The sequence below is a fragment of the Monodon monoceros genome, unplaced genomic scaffold (assembly GCF_005190385.1).
Source record: "Monodon monoceros isolate NGI ecotype Baffin Bay Population unplaced genomic scaffold, NGI_Narwhal_1 Super_Scaffold_12, whole genome shotgun sequence".
Taxonomy (NCBI): Eukaryota; Metazoa; Chordata; class Mammalia; order Artiodactyla; family Monodontidae; genus Monodon; species Monodon monoceros.
This window is the reverse complement of record NW_021703768.1, coordinates 90,732,816-90,749,665: the sequence shown is the minus strand read 5'-3', so window position 1 is coordinate 90,749,665 and position 16,850 is coordinate 90,732,816. Positions and strand designations below refer to the sequence as shown.

Genomic DNA, 16,850 nt, shown 5'->3' with positions numbered 1-16,850 from the left:
GAGTAGATTTTCTGTTTCCCACAGTCCTGTGGAATTCCTGAGATCAAACCCTTCTGGCCTTCAAAGTCAGATTCTCTGAAGGCCCCTCTTCCTCCCATACCAGACCCCCAGGCTGGGGAGCCTGATGTGAGGCTAAGAACTTTCACTCCTGTGGGAGAACTTCTGTGGTATAATTATTTTCCAGTTAGTGGGTCACCCACTTAATGGTATGGGATTTAATTTTATTGTTATTGCACTCCTCCTTTCAAGTTGTTGTGGCTTCTTCTTTGTCTTTGGATGTAGGATATCTGTTTTTTGGTAGGTTCCAGAATTTTTTCTTTTTTTTTTTTTTTTTTTTGTCGATGGTTGTTCAGCAGTTAGTTGTGGTTTTGATGTTTTTGTAAGATGAGCTCACGTCCTTCTACTTTGCCTTCTTGTCTCTGTCCTTACTTATGATTGGTATTTAAATATTATGTGTGTATTTTTGTGTATAGTGATAGATATATCATTATAATTATTATAGTAAAACGTTCTGAAAACAAAGAGTACCCTCGAATTCCTATTTATTCTACTATACATCCAAAATATATCCCCAAATTTTCTACATGTCTCTATCTCTATTTTTGACTCCTGTGAAGTTCAGGAGTCCCCAAGACCACCCTCACTTCTGAAACTACTTGCGAGTTTCAGGACCCCCAGGACAACCCTCATGTTTCATAATTTGTGGAAGAATTCACAGAACTCAGCAAAGCCATTTTACTCGTGAGTATGGTTTCTTACAGTGAAAGGATTAAAATCAGCCAAGGAAGAGGTGCACAGGGCAGAGTTCAGGAGAGTTCCAAACAGAGAGCTATCCACTGTCCTCTCCCAGTGGAGTTGTGTGGAAAGCATTTACTTCTCCAAGAAACAATGTATGACAATTTGCATAGAGTATTGTCACCTATGGAAAGTCACTAAGCTTTGGTATCCAGAATTTTTATTGGGCTTCAGTCACATACATAAGGCTGACCCCAGTCTCTGGCCCTTTCAAAGGCAAATTGATAATCACAACCCATGGATCCCAGATTAATAAGAACATTCTTATCTGACAGGACATTCCAAGGCATTAGAGGTGACCTCCCAGAAGCCAGGGGTATAGACCATTGTACAAGTTTACTGTAGAAATCTGAAGTCTATGCAATCATCACTCTTCTTATAGATTAACTGCAAAAAACTAAAAATCTTCCTGTCTTCCTTATAGTCCCCCTCTCCATGAAGAAGCCAAAAAGATTTTTTTAAAACATAAAACGGGTCAGTTCCCTTCTGTATTTAAATGCTCTGTTAGCTTTTTATTACACTAAGAATAAAATCCAAACTCCTTTCCATGGCTTACAAATTGGCCATGATCATTGCGAGTGTGCCTCTGCAAAGGGCATGCCTACCTGATCTCATCTTGTCCCAAGGACCCCCTGGTGTCTTGTATTCCATCCATTCTATCCTTTCTTCTGTTTCTGTAAATTTTCAAGCTATTCTAGGTCCATAGCCTTTGCATTTTCCATCTCTTCTGCTGAGAACACTTCTCCCCAGCTCCTTACATGTTTAGCTTTTTTTTTTTTTTTTTAATCCATCAGATTTTAGCTTGAATACAATGTCCTCATGGAGGTCTTTCTTTCACTCTGTCTGTAGTGGTTTTCTTTTCCTAGTCATTGTTGGTCACATTATCATCTTCTATTATTTTTGTAATGATATTTTCAAGTTCACTTTCTTAATATCTGTCTTTCTGCCCTAGAATTAAGTGTCCGTAGAGCAGTAACATTGTCTTTTTCTTTGGTACATAGAACAGTGGTTGGCACGTAGCATAGACTCAGTAAATATTTATTAAACAAATGGCTGGCTTACTGAATAGTTCTCTTGATTTCTTGACATTGAGCTAGTTCCTCCACACTACATGGCATTTCATAAAGATAATGTTTTAAACTACTTCTTGCATTCAGGTTACCTTTCAGTGATACATTCGATTCTGTGGTACCAAGTTATATTTGTCAAAATTGTAAAAGCTGTGTTCATTTATAATCGTCCATATAAGTAGAAATATTCATATTTTATGTTCATTGAGTATGTGAAATATAAGTATCTAGGCTGTCAATTAACGGCTTTCAAATAGTTCAAACGCTAAAATAAAACATTCCTACAGAGAAAGGATCATAAAGTATTTGTTTTCAAATGATATAATTTAATAAATTTTTAAGGTTTATTAGGAATTCTGTTTTGCTTCAGTTTTGTTATTTCCTAGCTTAGCTGCAGACGGAGACACATTTTTTATCAGTACATTTAAAGTAACATCTTTGATAGCTGCCACAGGGTCACTCAAAGCAGAACAGAAAAGTGCCTTATGTTACAGTCTGGTCCTTGGATGAGAAGTTTCAGAGCGGACATGCTTCTCAGCAAGTGTGTTGACATGCATATGAGAGCACATTCTACTTTTTATGACAGTTGTAACACATCCCATCGGTCTTTATAAGAATTTTTTTCTTCATTAACTGTCAGTCAATTGGATGTAATAGATTCTCCCTACAAATATGTATAAGCAACACTTCACTGTAGTTTAAATCAACAGGTGAACTGCTTTCTTTTAAAGTCATCCATGGCATTTAAAAATTGAGTTTTGAGAACACAGTTATCAGAATATATTTTATGGTTTCATGACTGGTCTACTGGTCTTGTGTATTCTAAAAACAAACCATATTCAGTTCAGTGATTGTAGGGTTCTAAAATATTGTTCCTCAAAAAACAATCATTTAAAATACATGAAGGAAGGTAATTTGTATGTACTTTTGTCAATCATTCTTTTTAATGTAAAGAGTTGGGAGTTTAGAAATAAATTTATAAATGGGTTAAAATCCACAGTATGTTTTATTTATCATACAGTTCAAAAACTGCTTTTGTATTTCTGAGGTTTGCAATTCCAGAATTATTCATTAAAAACTCATAGTTGTTTCTCTACTCATATTGAGTTCAGGCCTTATTTTTCTGCTAATGACTCACAAATCCATAATTTCAATTCTGCTATTTTACTTGAATTATAGCTCTGTTTTTACAAAAAGCTGAATATCAGATTCCCCTTACCCATCATCATAACATATTTATTTATCTCCTTTCTCCCCAAACTGGCTTTTCTATATAATCTCATTTCTGCAAGTGATTTCATTATTGTTTCAGTTTCCTGAGCTTGAACATGCACTTGTCCTTTTCACTTCATTCCATCTTCCTCCTCCATAGCAAAGAAGTCTTGTGAGATCTGCTCAGCAATGTCTTAGCCTTGTCCTTTACTCTCCAATCTCCTGATGCTCATCATAGTAAAGCCCTGGCTTACCTCATAAAACTCCCATATTGGTTTCCCAGTTTCTTGCTTGAATAGACATAACATTTCATTGAGCAGATATAGCATTACTCTTTTGCTCAAATATCTACCAGTTAATCTGACCTAATTTATCTTTAGTTATTTTACCTTATACCTTTCTAATATGAACTCTCCACCTTAGCTCCATTTGAGATCCTCCCTATCCTCCTGTCTTCTTATAGCTCCCTCTCTGCTGGGGGTAAGTGGGCCTGTTACCGGGGAGCCTGAGTGGGGATGGTTCCTGTGGGTCCCTGAGCAGATGGGAGCACGTCTGGGACAGTGGTGGAGCAGGGCTGGAGCCTGGTCACAGGACCACTGCTGTGTCTGCAGGTCTCAGGGCTTACCAGGGGTACAAATGCATTTGGCTCCCCCCAGGGTCCTGAGCATTCTCCTGCTAGGTCCATGGGTGGGTTCCTCGGTGTTCAGAACTGCCTCTGGACCATGGTAGAGTGAGGCTGGAACCAGGTCACAGTGCTTCAGGGTCCACAGTCAGGTCCTCAGTCAGTGGGCCTGTTACTCAGGGCACAACTGGCATGGGTCCTCCCAAGTCCTTTGGTGGATGAGACTGGTGGCAGGAACATGGACAAGCAGAGAAGAAGCTAAGTTCATGGGGGGACAGGGGTGCTACTAGGTCCACAGCTGGACCACTGTTGAAAGGCCAGCCCCCTGAGTCCAGCCTGCCTTCTTGAAGTGGCCCTCCTGAGTCTTGGGTTCCATTGGTGTTTTACAACCTATTAACCTGGGTTCCAAGGTCTCCCAAAAGGCAGTTCTGTTCATGGATGTCTGCCAAGTTGTTGTTACTGTGAGAGGATGAAGCCTGGGGACTTCCTAGTCCACCATCTTGCTGACATCACTTCCTATATATAATTTCAACTATTGCAATACACCGAATTTTAATGGTAAAATTTTTATGAGGGGAAAATTATGTTTTCAAAAAAATTTGCTGTTTAACTGTAGCCTCATATTTGCAGCTTTTACTTTATCAACTTTAGATAGAAAGAGTGGAAGCTGGACACACGCGTTCCTCCTCCCATTTCTAAGCTGTGTACATTCTCTCCTGCATCCTCCTTCCACCTTCTAGTCTATCTTCCTTTCCTATGAATGGAATAGAGGGCAGGATTGGAAGGAAAAGTACTTGTCTGAATTGGAGAGGCTGTGCTTCATGGGATAAGATTATCCCAGCCTTCACCTGCCTCTCTCACTCATCAGTGGTGTGTTGCTAGGGAAACTTCTAACCAAGTTGAAGCTCTTATGTTCCCTTCTATTATTCTAAGTATGATATAGTCTTCATAGCAGGATTGCAGTGAGGAGTAACTAGAATATGGCACATTGTAGGTACTCCCAACTATTCTAGTTATCGTAACAATGATAATTATTATTAGCCTGGATTATTAAATCCAGATTGAATTAGGAAAAGTTGAAGACTGTGACTTTTCAGATTGTGCTTATAACTTTATTCAAGAGGGGCATTGATGAATTCAGTATCACACTAGCTCTCACCAGGATACCCTCCATCTTCCTTTCTGAACCTTCTCTTCCTCTTGCTCCTCTTACTTGCTTCACATATACTCAGTACCCTCATATTGCTCTTTAGCTAACTTAAGCTCATATACCCTTTGAGACCTGCATTAATTTATTTATCCCATCACTAACTAAATGAGAATTCTTGTTTCTTGAATAGTATTGCATAGCAATATGTCATCTAGTGAGAAATAATTAAGATAAAGAGTAAAGAGAAACTTCTTCCTCTTTTCTGTAGGGGAAATGAATATTTTGAAAGTGGAACTTGATAACTTATTTAAATTGCTAATTGGTATATAATTTTTAGAAGGACAAGTATATTAAACTTAAAGAAAAACTCTCTGAATTCATTACTCCCTTTCCCCTATTTCATTCGACTTATTTCTCTATTATTTTAAAAAATCTTCCAGCTTATAATTATATCAGTAATTTTTGTCTGCTTTTTACATTATTTTCAAAGCTTTCTTCTTGGTTCAAATGCCATATTTCATAGAGCTTGATCATTTTTATAACAGCCAGTGATTTTTCTCCTGTTTCTCTGATTTATTGTAAAAATTCACCATGGTGGTCTAACTGTTCATACTTCCTTGAATAAATTCCTCTTTACTTGAATTCCAAAAATGTGTTTATAGGGCAGTGGTTAAGAGTCCGCCTGCCGATGCAGGGGACATGGGTTCGTGCCCCAGTCCGGGAAGATCCCACATGCCGCAGAGCGGCTGGACCTGTGAGCCATGGCCGCTGAGCCTGCGCGTCCGGAGCCTGTGCTCCACAACGGGAGAGGCCACAACAGTGAGAGGCCCGCGTACCGCCAAAAGAAAAAAAAAATGTGTTTATAGTACATAGTTCACAGTTTAACTTTTAAATTTATTAGATATACTATTAGGTGCAGTTCATCTTTTCATAGCGTTAGAAGTTTTTTGTTTTGTTTTGTTTTAAAAAATCATTTATTCAGCGTCATGATCAGACTATTACATTTAGCAATCAACAGCATGGGTGCAAATAAAAAAACTACATTAAAGCCCTTTGTTGGAATGCTTTACACTTTCCACAGAACAGAAACTAAAATAACTTGTTATACAATTAGTCACAAATACAGTTCTCGAGTTTTTTTGCCCATACACATGAGTATTGTCTAAAACATGTCTTCTTTGTAGCAGCTAGGCCCTGCCACCATTGTGCTTGGCTGAGTTCACAAATCTGTTATAACCTGTAGCTTCCCTGTCACTTCTCTGGCTCTCCTCTCCTGCTAAGCTTTGTTTCCTGGCAGTAATCAAAACCTTCTGCAACTGCCATAGCTACTGCTGCTGCTGTAACCACCATAGCCACCTTGGTTTCGGGGTTTGGCAAAGTATTGGCCTCCACCACCATAGGGGCCAGAACTTCTGCCTCCAAAGTTTCCTCCTTTCATGGGTCCAAAATTTGAAGATTGTTGTAACTGCCAAAATCATTGTAGCTTCCACCACCTCCAAAATTGCTTCAATCATTACCAAATCCATTATAGCCATCCCCACTGCCACTGTATCCACCACCACCGTGGCTGCCACCAAAGCCACCTCGGCCACTGAAGTTTCCTCCACGACCAAAGTTGTCATTCCCACCAAAACTACCTCCATGACCACCACCAAAGTTTCCAGAACCACTTCGACCTCTTTGGCTGGATGAGGCACTAGCCATCTCTTGCTTAGATAGGGCTTTCCTTACTTCACACTTGTGGCCATTCACAGTGTGGTATTTCTGAATGACCATCTTGTCTACAGAGTCATGGTCATCAAAGGTTACGAAAGCAAAGCTTCTCTTTTGCCACTGCCTCGATCAGTAATGATTTCAATCACTTCAATTTTCCCATGCTGTTCAAAATAATCTCTTAGATGATGTTCTTCAGTGTCTTCTTTAATGCCACCAACAAAAATCTTTTTCACAGTTAAGTGGGCACCAGGTCTTTGAGAATCTTCTCTTGAGACGGCCCTCTTTGGTTCTACAACTCTTCCATTCACCTTCTGTGGCCTTGCCTTCATGGCTGCATCCACCTCCTCCACAGTGACATATGTGACAAACCCGAAGCCTCTGGAGCATTTGGTGTTTGGATCCCTCATTACCACACAATCTGTGAGCGTTCCCCACTGCTCAAAATGGCTCCTCAGACTCTCATTGGTTGTTTCAAAGCTCAAACCTCCGATGAAGAGCTTCCGCAGCTGTTTGGGCTCTTTGGGTGACTCTGACTTAGACATGACGGCGGTGGAGGCGGGGGGGTGGGGTGAGACGTCAACGATGCTTACTCGGTGGCGTCCACGAGAAGAAAGGAGAAATCTACCGAACGTATCTCCGTTAGAAGTTTTTAAACGATCTGTGAGATCTTTTAAAATTAAAGGAGTAGAAGTAGTGAATGGTAAAAAGAAAATTCCAGAGCTCAGAATTTCAAACTTTAAAACATTAATAAAATCAAATTTCTTCTTTTTCACTCAACCATACATTAATAAGATGAATAAAATATCTTCCTAAAGAACCTTTCTTTCTAAACAGGTGATCAAGTGAAATGGACTGGATACTATGGCTTAGTATATAACCTGCTGAAAATGTCATGGGAACTTCGAGGAGATAAGGAGCAGGATGGACTTAGAAACACAATATGGCAAATGTTACAGAAAACAAAGGATCATGAGAAAGATGGGCGAATCTGTAATGCAGTAAATATTGCCCAGGTAAGATAAAACACTGGCCATCAACTGGTACGTCTGTCACCAGGAAATATTTGTCCTTTGTCTCTAAGGATAAAGGAATATTCATATTCAGTGAATATCAGTGATTCACTGTTGAGAACATGATTTTTAAAAGTTAATACTGACCTATTTTTAGTTAAAGATAAGAGGGGATAATAAATTATTTAGTGAACTTATTTAGAAGTTTTTCTTTCCAGCATTAGACAATATAAATTGCAAATCTGGACTCAGTAAACCTAACCTCTTTTTCTTTAAAGTTAAAAACGTATTTTACAAATTCTTGGTTTTTAGCTCTGTTTGAATATTCACATTCAAAGGAAATCATTATGAAATTAGCTATCCATTCTTCATAAAATGCAAATATTATTTTCCAGTGATTATCCATGTGGTATCCTATGATATTTCAAAACTCCATCAAATAGTTTTTTTTCTCTGTGTCTTATTTTGAGCCAGGCTAATTTGTTATTCTAAAGTACACTTTTTTCTGTCCCTGAAAGTTTCTGGTTCTTTCTAGCTTGCACAGATGCAGTTATCCTAACATTCTTTTCTTTATAATGTTTATTTCTTTTATTTATTTCTTTTATTTTATTTTTTGGGCTGCATCTGGATCTTAGTTGCGGCACATGGGCTCTTTTGTTGCGGCACACGGGCTCTTCATTGTGGTGCGCAGGCTTCTCTCTAGTTGTGGCACATGGGCTCCAGAGCGTGTGGGCTCTGTAGTTTGCAACATGTGGGCTCTCTAGTTGCGGTGCGTGGGCTCAGTAGTTGTGGTGTGTGTGCTTAGTTGCCCCGCAGCATGTGGGATCTTAGTTTCCCGACCAGAGATCAAACGCTCGTCCTCTGCTTTGGAAGGCAGATTCTTAACCACTGGACCACCAGGGAAGTCCCCTAACACTCTTAATATACTGTTTTCCAATAATAATTACAGATGTGAATTAATGTTAACAAGAAAAGCAAAAATGATTCACTCTGCTTAATTGATTGTCCAAGCTTATTGCAACACAAAATATCTACACTCTAGATCCTTAGTAGAAAACAAAATCTTAAACTCTTTGTTTTTGAACCATAAGTCTGATTTGGAGTAACGATCTTTATGGAGGACTATCTGAAAATATGCAGTCCATCCTTTTCTCTAGATTTCTAATATTTTTTTCATGGAAAAAGACAACTAGATTGCTGCCCACTTCAACAGTGTTTTGGATTTCATGGACTTGCTTTCATGCAACTTGCTTCATCTTTGTCCTTGGTTTTGGTGAGAAGCACAGAAAAAAAAAAAAGAAAAACAAAGAAAATTATTGTACCTATTACAGTGGTGATCACTATATCACCCAGTATCCTCTTTACTGGGCTTTAGGAAATAAATCCTTCTTAGTTTCATGTGCTCTCTGAACATTATTATTGATTTTGTATAAATGGCTTGCTGGAGCTTAAAAAATGAGAGTCAAATTTTTGACCAGTTTCTGAGAGAAATAGAGGATGATTAGTTCATCTCACCCAGTCTTACTTTTTTTTTCTGTTTCCATGATTCTTTCCATTATTTGTTATTATTTATGTTATTATCTGCTTTTGTATCTATTTTTGTATTCCATTTCGTATCCCAAATGGATTAGATTGCAACTAAATAAATAAGCTAACTCAAAATTGTCATTTCTATAATTAGAATTCTATTTATATGCCTGTTTTCAAGGCCAGTCATTAGGTATAAGATAGCTTCTTTCTTCAAAATTTTAGTAAATATCTGTAGATAATTACATTTGAAATTCATAAGTCAGTTAATCAGATATAGTAAATATTTTTTAGATGCTAGATCCAAGTGAAGACCTTATTACTCAAGCAGTCAGCACTGAGAATAAAGGAATAAACAAAAGCTTAACCACTAGATGTGCTAATTAGTTTTCAGTGCTTAGTGAGGCTTCTGAGAGATGCTTTCATTCATTTTAAATAGTAAATGTGTCGGGAAGGCAAGTTATCCTCAGAGAAAATTCTAAATTAGAAATTTCTAAAAGCAGTTATATTAATTTATGCATAGTACATATTTAACATAAAATAAGTTTAATTTGCATTAGGTAGATTAAAATATATCTTATTATAAATGTGGTTTATATAAAGTTTAGCTAGAGAGAGACATATTTGGATTATTAAACAATATAAATAATATAATATAAATGTAAATAAATGATAAATTATAAAGTATCTAGTTGGTAAAATATCACTTAATTTAGTTTGATTCTCTTATTTAATATTAAGATACTATGAGTATGTAAAGTGAGAAATTATATAAAATTTTCATGAAAAACAGTAAAAATTATGAAGCAAATGTAGTTACTATATCTTTTTTGCCATAGTGAATTCTATGGAAGAAGCGAGGATGTCCAAAAAATAACCTTTACACAATAAATTTTACTGTTTCATCCAGAAGACCTATTTTTCAGAAAGATAGGGAACAACACAAATGGAATATTACATATGTAGCTGGCCCCATGAAAGTTCATAGCACAAAATGGGAGTTCAGATAAATGTTTGCTCTCTAACTTTTTTCTAATATTAATGAGGAATAAATTACTATTATCTTTAAGTAGTATTTGAGCTGGAAACTTAAATGATGAGATACATGAAATGATTCAAAGCGGGAGGGTCAAGGAAAGCATCTTTCAGATAAGGAAATGGCATGAGCCAAACATAAATAAGAATGCTTTAAGAGAAAGTCATTGGTTGACCTTGCCTTGTTGGGTAAAAAGGTTTGGATTGGGCAGTATTAGGCATCAAATTTGAAAGCTATGTTTTGGTTACCAAGCTAAGGTCTTAGAGACTTAGGGATGGTTTGATAAAACTGGAGATGCTAAGTAAAGGAAACAGTTTGGGGAAAAAATTGTTTGTTTTTATTGGATTTTAATGGTTTGGTAATTTATGTTGGATAAAAATCATGTATACAATTTCCTATATATTTTTTAATGAATTACTGCTTTGGAACTTGTGGTACACTGTTAGAGTAATTTTCCCCAATTTATTCAAGGCTCCCTATATCCCATCCTTCCTTCCCCACTCAAATTCTAGGCTTGACCATGTGACTTAATTTAAACAATTCTAATGCTATACAAGTAGAGATTTGAAAAATGCTTACACATTGGTGCCTGCCCTCTCTTGTTCTCTTGGCACCCTGTAACTGATATGTAAATAAGTCCGAGTTAACCAGGTGGAAGATGAGAGACAACATGGTAGAGAGACAAGCCATCCTAGTTGTTCCACGGACACCTCCCAAAACTAGCCGGTCCCTACCTGACCTAAGAGTTGATCATAGACACATGAATGAGAGCAGAAGGCACATTCTCCTGTGCCCAGCTCAGATTGCTGACCTTGGCACTGTGGACTAAATAAATGGTTGTGTTAAGCCTCTAAGTTCTGGGTTTTTTGTTTTTTTACATAGTAGGAGTTTTCTGATTGAGTGCTACCTAAATGAGATTTTAATCTGCTACATTGTTCAGTATAAATGTTACTTCTTTCATACTTATCATTTTTTAAAAGACACTAATAATAATAGCTAAGATTTGTTGGGCATTTACTGTGTGCCATGTGCTAAACACTTTACATGCATTAATTATTTAATCTTCAAAAACACCCCGTATGATACATGAGTTGTTATAGTCTTGATTTTACTGATGAGGAAATTGAAACTTTAAATAAGGACAGTTAAACTTTTTGAAAGGTAAAGTAACTTGCCCATGGATACTGTGGTAGATTACATTGTTTGATTTTCTTATGTTTAATAATCTTGCATTCCTAGAAGAGAAACACTTGTTGATGATGTAGTAATCTTTTTAATATGGCTATATTTGCTTTGATATTATTTTGTTTAAGATATTGCACCCATAATTTTTTTTTACTCTTCAGTAAGATTTATTTATGCTTTTAAAATCATCTTTGAAATATATAGGACTTAAGTAATAATTCTTCTTAAGGTGTTCCTTTATTTTCTTTTTTTGTATTGTTCTTATTAGTTATCTATTTTATATATATATTAGTGTATATATGTCAGTCCCAATCTCCCAATTCATTCTACCACTACCACCCCGCCATAATGTTTTTCTTATAATGTTTTCTTATAAAGTAAGAGTTTATGTCAAAGTTATGCTGAACTACTAAAATGAATTTGGAAGTGATTATCTCGCTCTTTTTTTTTTCTATTCTCTGGAAGAATTTTGTAGTATTGTCATGATTTCTTCCTTAATAATTTTAATTAATTCCTTGAATTCCCAAGTGAAGCCATTTGGTCATGGATACTTACAGAAAGGTTTTTAATTTGTGGAAGAATTTTTCAGTTATATGCCTGCCTAGACTTTATTTTTCTTTGCATCAGTTTTGGTTGTTTTGTCTCCCTAAGAATGTGTTTATTTATTTCATTTGCATTTTTAAAGATATTTTATAAAGTTGCTCACAGTATCCTTCTGTGATATTTTAACATCTTTAGAATCTGTCATGATACTCTTTCTTTTGTTCTCCTTTTAGTGTATCGTGCCAAGGGTTTATGAACTTGTTTTTGAAAAACAAGTTTTGATTCTCTTGATACTGATACTTATTACTTCTATTTTGAACCATTGGTTATTGAAGTTTCTTAATGGCTACATATACGGAGATTTTGTTGTTATATTTATGATTTTTGATTTCTAGTTTAATTCTACTGTGTTCAGGGACAATAGTCTCATCATTATGAAATGTTCTTCTTTATAAAAAGTGTATCTTTTCTATTATGAGTATACCACTGTACCTTTCTTTTATTAGGGTTCTTTTGTTTAGTATTTGCATGGAGCATCTATTTCCTTTTTTAAAATTCCAAGCTCTCTGAATTCTTACATGTATATATCTTTAGAGAAGCAATATATTTTAACCTGAAAATTATTGACTTTATATTTGAATGCTCATTCTGTTTACACTTAATGCCATTAGAATATATTTGTGTTTATTACTACATCTTTCTATTTACTATTTTGTTTGTACTTCCTGTTCCTGGCTCTCTTTTTTTTTTTTTTGCTTTTCAATCCCATTCTTTTTTATTGAAGTATGGTTGATTTACAGTGTTACATTAACTTCAGGTGTACAACATAGTGACTCGATATTTTTATAGAGTGTATTCCTTAAAGTTATTACAAACTATTGGCCATATTCCTTGTGCTGTGCATTATATCCTTGTATCTTATTTGTTTTATACCTAGTAGTTTATACCTCTTAATCCCCTTCCCCTGTCTTGCCCCTCCCCACCCCTCCTCCTCACTGGTAACCACTAATTTATTCTCTGTGTCTGTGAGTCTGTTTCTGTTTTGCTTGTCATTCATTTGGTTTAATTTTTAGATTCCATATGTAAGTGAAAATATACAGTATTTGTCTTTGTCTGACTTACTTCCCTAAGCATAATACCCTCCAGGTCCATCCATATTGTTGCAAATGGCAAATTTCATTCTTTTCTATGGCTGAGTAATATATATATATAATATCACATCTTCTTTATCCATCCATCTATTGATGGACACCTAGGATGCTTCCAGTTCTTGGCTATTGTAAATAATGTTGCCATGAACATTGGAATACATGTATCATTTTGAATCAGTGTTTTTGTTTTCTTGGGATATATACTTAAGAATGGAATTGCTGGATCACATGGTAGTTCTTCTTTAAATATTTTGAGGAACCTCCATACTGTTTTCCATAGTAGCTGTACCAATTTACATTCCCACCAACAGTGTGCTAGGTTTCCCTTTTCTCCACATCTTCAGCAACATTTATAATGTGTTGTCTTTTTGATCATGGCCATTCTGACCTGTGTGAGGTGATATCTCATTGTGGTTTCAGTTTGTGTTTCCCTGATTAGTGATGTTGAACATCTTTTCATGTGCCTATTGGCCATCTGTATTTTTTTTTTTTGGAAAAATGTCTAATCAGGTCTTCTGCCCATTTTTTAATTGTTTGTTTTTTTTGATATTGAGTTGTATGAGCTCTTTGTATATTTTGGATATTAACTCCTTATCAGACATATTGTTTGCCGATATCTTCTCCCATTCAGTAGGTTGTCTTTTTGTTTTGTTGATGGTTTTCTTCACTGTGCAAAAGCACTTAAGTTTATTTCAGTCAATTTGTTTATTTTTTCTTTTGTTTCTCTTGCTTGAGGAGACAAATCCAAAAATATGTTGCCAAGACTTACATCAAAGAATGTACTGCCTATGTTTTCTTCTAAGAGTTTTATGGTTTCCAGTCTTACATTTTAGGTCTTTAGTTCATTTTGAGTTTATTTTGTATATGGTATAAGAAAATGTTCTAATTTCATTCTTTTTTATGTACCTGTCCAGTTTTCCCAATACCAATTCTTTAACAGACTGTCTTTTCTCCATTGTATAGTTTTGCTTGCTTTGTTGTAAACTAATTGACCGTATGTGCATAGATTTCTTTCTGAGCTCTCTATTCTGTTCCATTGATCAACATGTCTGTTTTTTTGCCATTAGCACACTCTTTTGATTACTGTAGCTTTGTAGTATAGACTGAAGTCAGGGAGCATGATACCTCCAGCTTTGTTCTTTTTTCTTAATATTGCTTTGGCCATTTGGGCGTCTTTTGTGGTTTCATACAAATTTTAGAATTATTTGTTGTAGTTCTATGAAAAATGTCGTTGGTATTTTGATAGGTATTGCACTAAATCTGTAGATTGCTTTGGGTAATATGCACATTTTAACAGTATTAATTCTTCCAATCCATGAACACAGTCTATCTTTCCATGTATTCATATCATCTTCAAGTTCCTTCATCAGTGTCTTATAGTTTTCAGAGTATAGGTCTTTCACCTCCTTGATTAAGTTTATTCCTGGGTATTTTGTTCAAATGGGGTTGTTTTTGACTCATGGACATAGAGAACAGACTTGTGGTTGCCAAGGGGGAGGCAGGGAGGGAGAGGGATGGACTGGGAGTTTGGGGTTAGCAGACATAAACTATTATATATAGGATGGATAAACAACAAGGTCCTACTGTGTAGCACAGGGAACTATATCCAATCTCCTGGGATAAACCATAATGGAAAAGAATATAAAAAGAATGTATATATGTGTATAACTGAGTCACTTTGCTGTACAGCAGAAATTAGCACAACATTGGAGCTCAACTATACTTCAATAAAGAAAATTTTTTTAAATGCGGGATGTACCAAAAAAAAAAGGGATTGTTTTCTTGCTTTCTCTTTCTCATAGTTCATTAGTAGTGTATAGAAAAGCAACAGATTTCTGTATATTATTCTTGTAGCCTGTAACTTTACTGAATTCATTTATTAGTTTTAACTTTTTTTGGTGTAGACTTCAAGGTTTTCTACGTATTTTGTCATCTGCAAATAGTGACAGTTTTACTTCTTCCCTTCCAACTTGGATGCTTTTTATTTGTCTGATTTCTGTGGCTAGGACTTACAATACTATGTTAAATAGAAATGGTGAGAGTGGGCATCCTTGTCCTGTTACTAATTTTAGAGGAAAAACTTTCATTTTTTTAACCATTGAGTATGATGTTAGCTATGGGTTTTTCATAAATGGGTTTTATTATGTTGAGATATTTTCCCTCTGTGCCAAATTTGTTGAGAGCTTTTTTTTATCATGAATGGTGTTGAATTGTGTCAAATGTTTTTCCCGCATCTACTGAGTTGATCATGTGATTTTTATCCTTCATTTTGTGAATTTGGAATATCACATTGGTTGATTTGTGTAAGTTGAACCATCCTTAAATCCCTGGAATACAGCCTACTTGTTCATGGTGTATGATCTTTTTTATATATTGTTGAATTCAGTTTGCTAATATTTTGTTGAGGATTTTTGCGTCCATGTTCATCAAAGATACTGGCTTTTAATTTTCTTTTTTGTAGTGTCTGTCTGGTTTTGATATCCGGGTAATGGTAGACTTGTTGAATGAATTTGGGAGTGTTCCCTCCTCTTTAGTTTTTTGGAATAGTTTGAGGATAGGCATTAACTCTCCTTTTTATGTTTGGTAGAATTCTCCTGTGAGGCCCTCTGATCCTGGACTTTTTGATACCAGATTCAATTTCATTTCTACTGACCAGTCTGTTCAGACTGTCTATTTCTTCCTGATTTAATCTTGAAAGATTATATGTTTCTAGGAGTTCGTCCATTTGTTCTTGGTTATGCAATTTGTTGGCAGATAACTGTATGAAGTATTCCTCTCATTATTGTTTTTCTGTGATATCATTTGTAATTTCTCCTCTTTCATTTCTTATCTTGTTTGTGTCCTGTCTTTTTTTCTTGATGAGCCTAGCTAAAGGCTTATCAAATTTGTTTATTTTTCAAAAAAATCATCTCTTGGTTTCATTGATCTTTTCTATTGTCTTATTGGTCTCTATTTCATTTATTTCCTTATTACCTTTTTCATTCCTTCTGCTGCCTTTGGGCTTTGTTCTTCTTTTTGTAATTCCTTTAGATGGTTGTTTAGGTTGTTTATTTGAGATTTTTGTTGTTTCATGTGGTAGGCCTCTATTGCTATAAACGTCCCTCTTAGAACTGCTTTTGCTGTGTCCCATAGATTTTGGAAAGTTTTGTTTCTATTTTCACTTGTCTCAAGGTATTTTCTGATTTCATCTTTGATTTCTTTGTTGAACCATCGTTTTTGTTAGTAGCATGCTGCTTAATCTTCATTTTTTTCCCATTTTTCTTCTTATAATAGATTTCCAGTTTCATACTGGAAAAGATACTTGATATAATTTTTATCTAAAATTTGTTGAGACTTGTTTTGTGGCCTAGTATGTGATCTATCCTGGAGAACTTGCCATATGTACTTGAATCCAATATGTATTCTGCTGTTTTTGGATGGAATGTCCTGAGATATCTATTAAGTTCAACTGATCTAATATGTCACTTAAGGCAAATGTTTTCTTATTGATTTTTTGCCTGATGATCTGTCCATTTGTGTAAGTGAGCTGTTAAAGTTTCTTACTACTACTGTATTGTTTTCAACTTCTCCCTTTATGTCTGTTGCTATTTGCTTTATATATTTATGTGCTCCTATATTACGTGCATACATGTTTATGAATGTTATATCTTCTTGTATTGATCCGTTTACCATTATACAATGCCCTTTTTTGTCTTTATTATAGAATTTGACTTTAATGTTTACTTTGTCTGATATGAGTATTGCTATTCCAGCTTTTTTTTCATTTCTATTTGCATGGAATATATTTTTCTATCCCCTCACTTTTAGTCTGCATGTGTCTTTAGCTCGAAAGT

At 35.5% G+C, this 16,850-nt stretch overlaps 1 protein-coding gene and 1 pseudogene across 1 annotated transcript in view; one reads left to right on the top strand and one right to left on the bottom strand.

Moving 5' to 3' along the window:
* Positions 1-16,850, top strand: part of TMEM232 (transmembrane protein 232) — a 222,467-nt gene that overhangs the window by 59,173 nt on the left and 146,444 nt on the right. Inside the window, 1 exon segment of the mRNA XM_029216807.1 lies at positions 7,400-7,578. Coding sequence (XP_029072640.1) covers positions 7,400-7,578 — 179 coding nt within the window.
* LOC114892823 lies at positions 6,102-7,107 on the bottom strand (annotated as a pseudogene).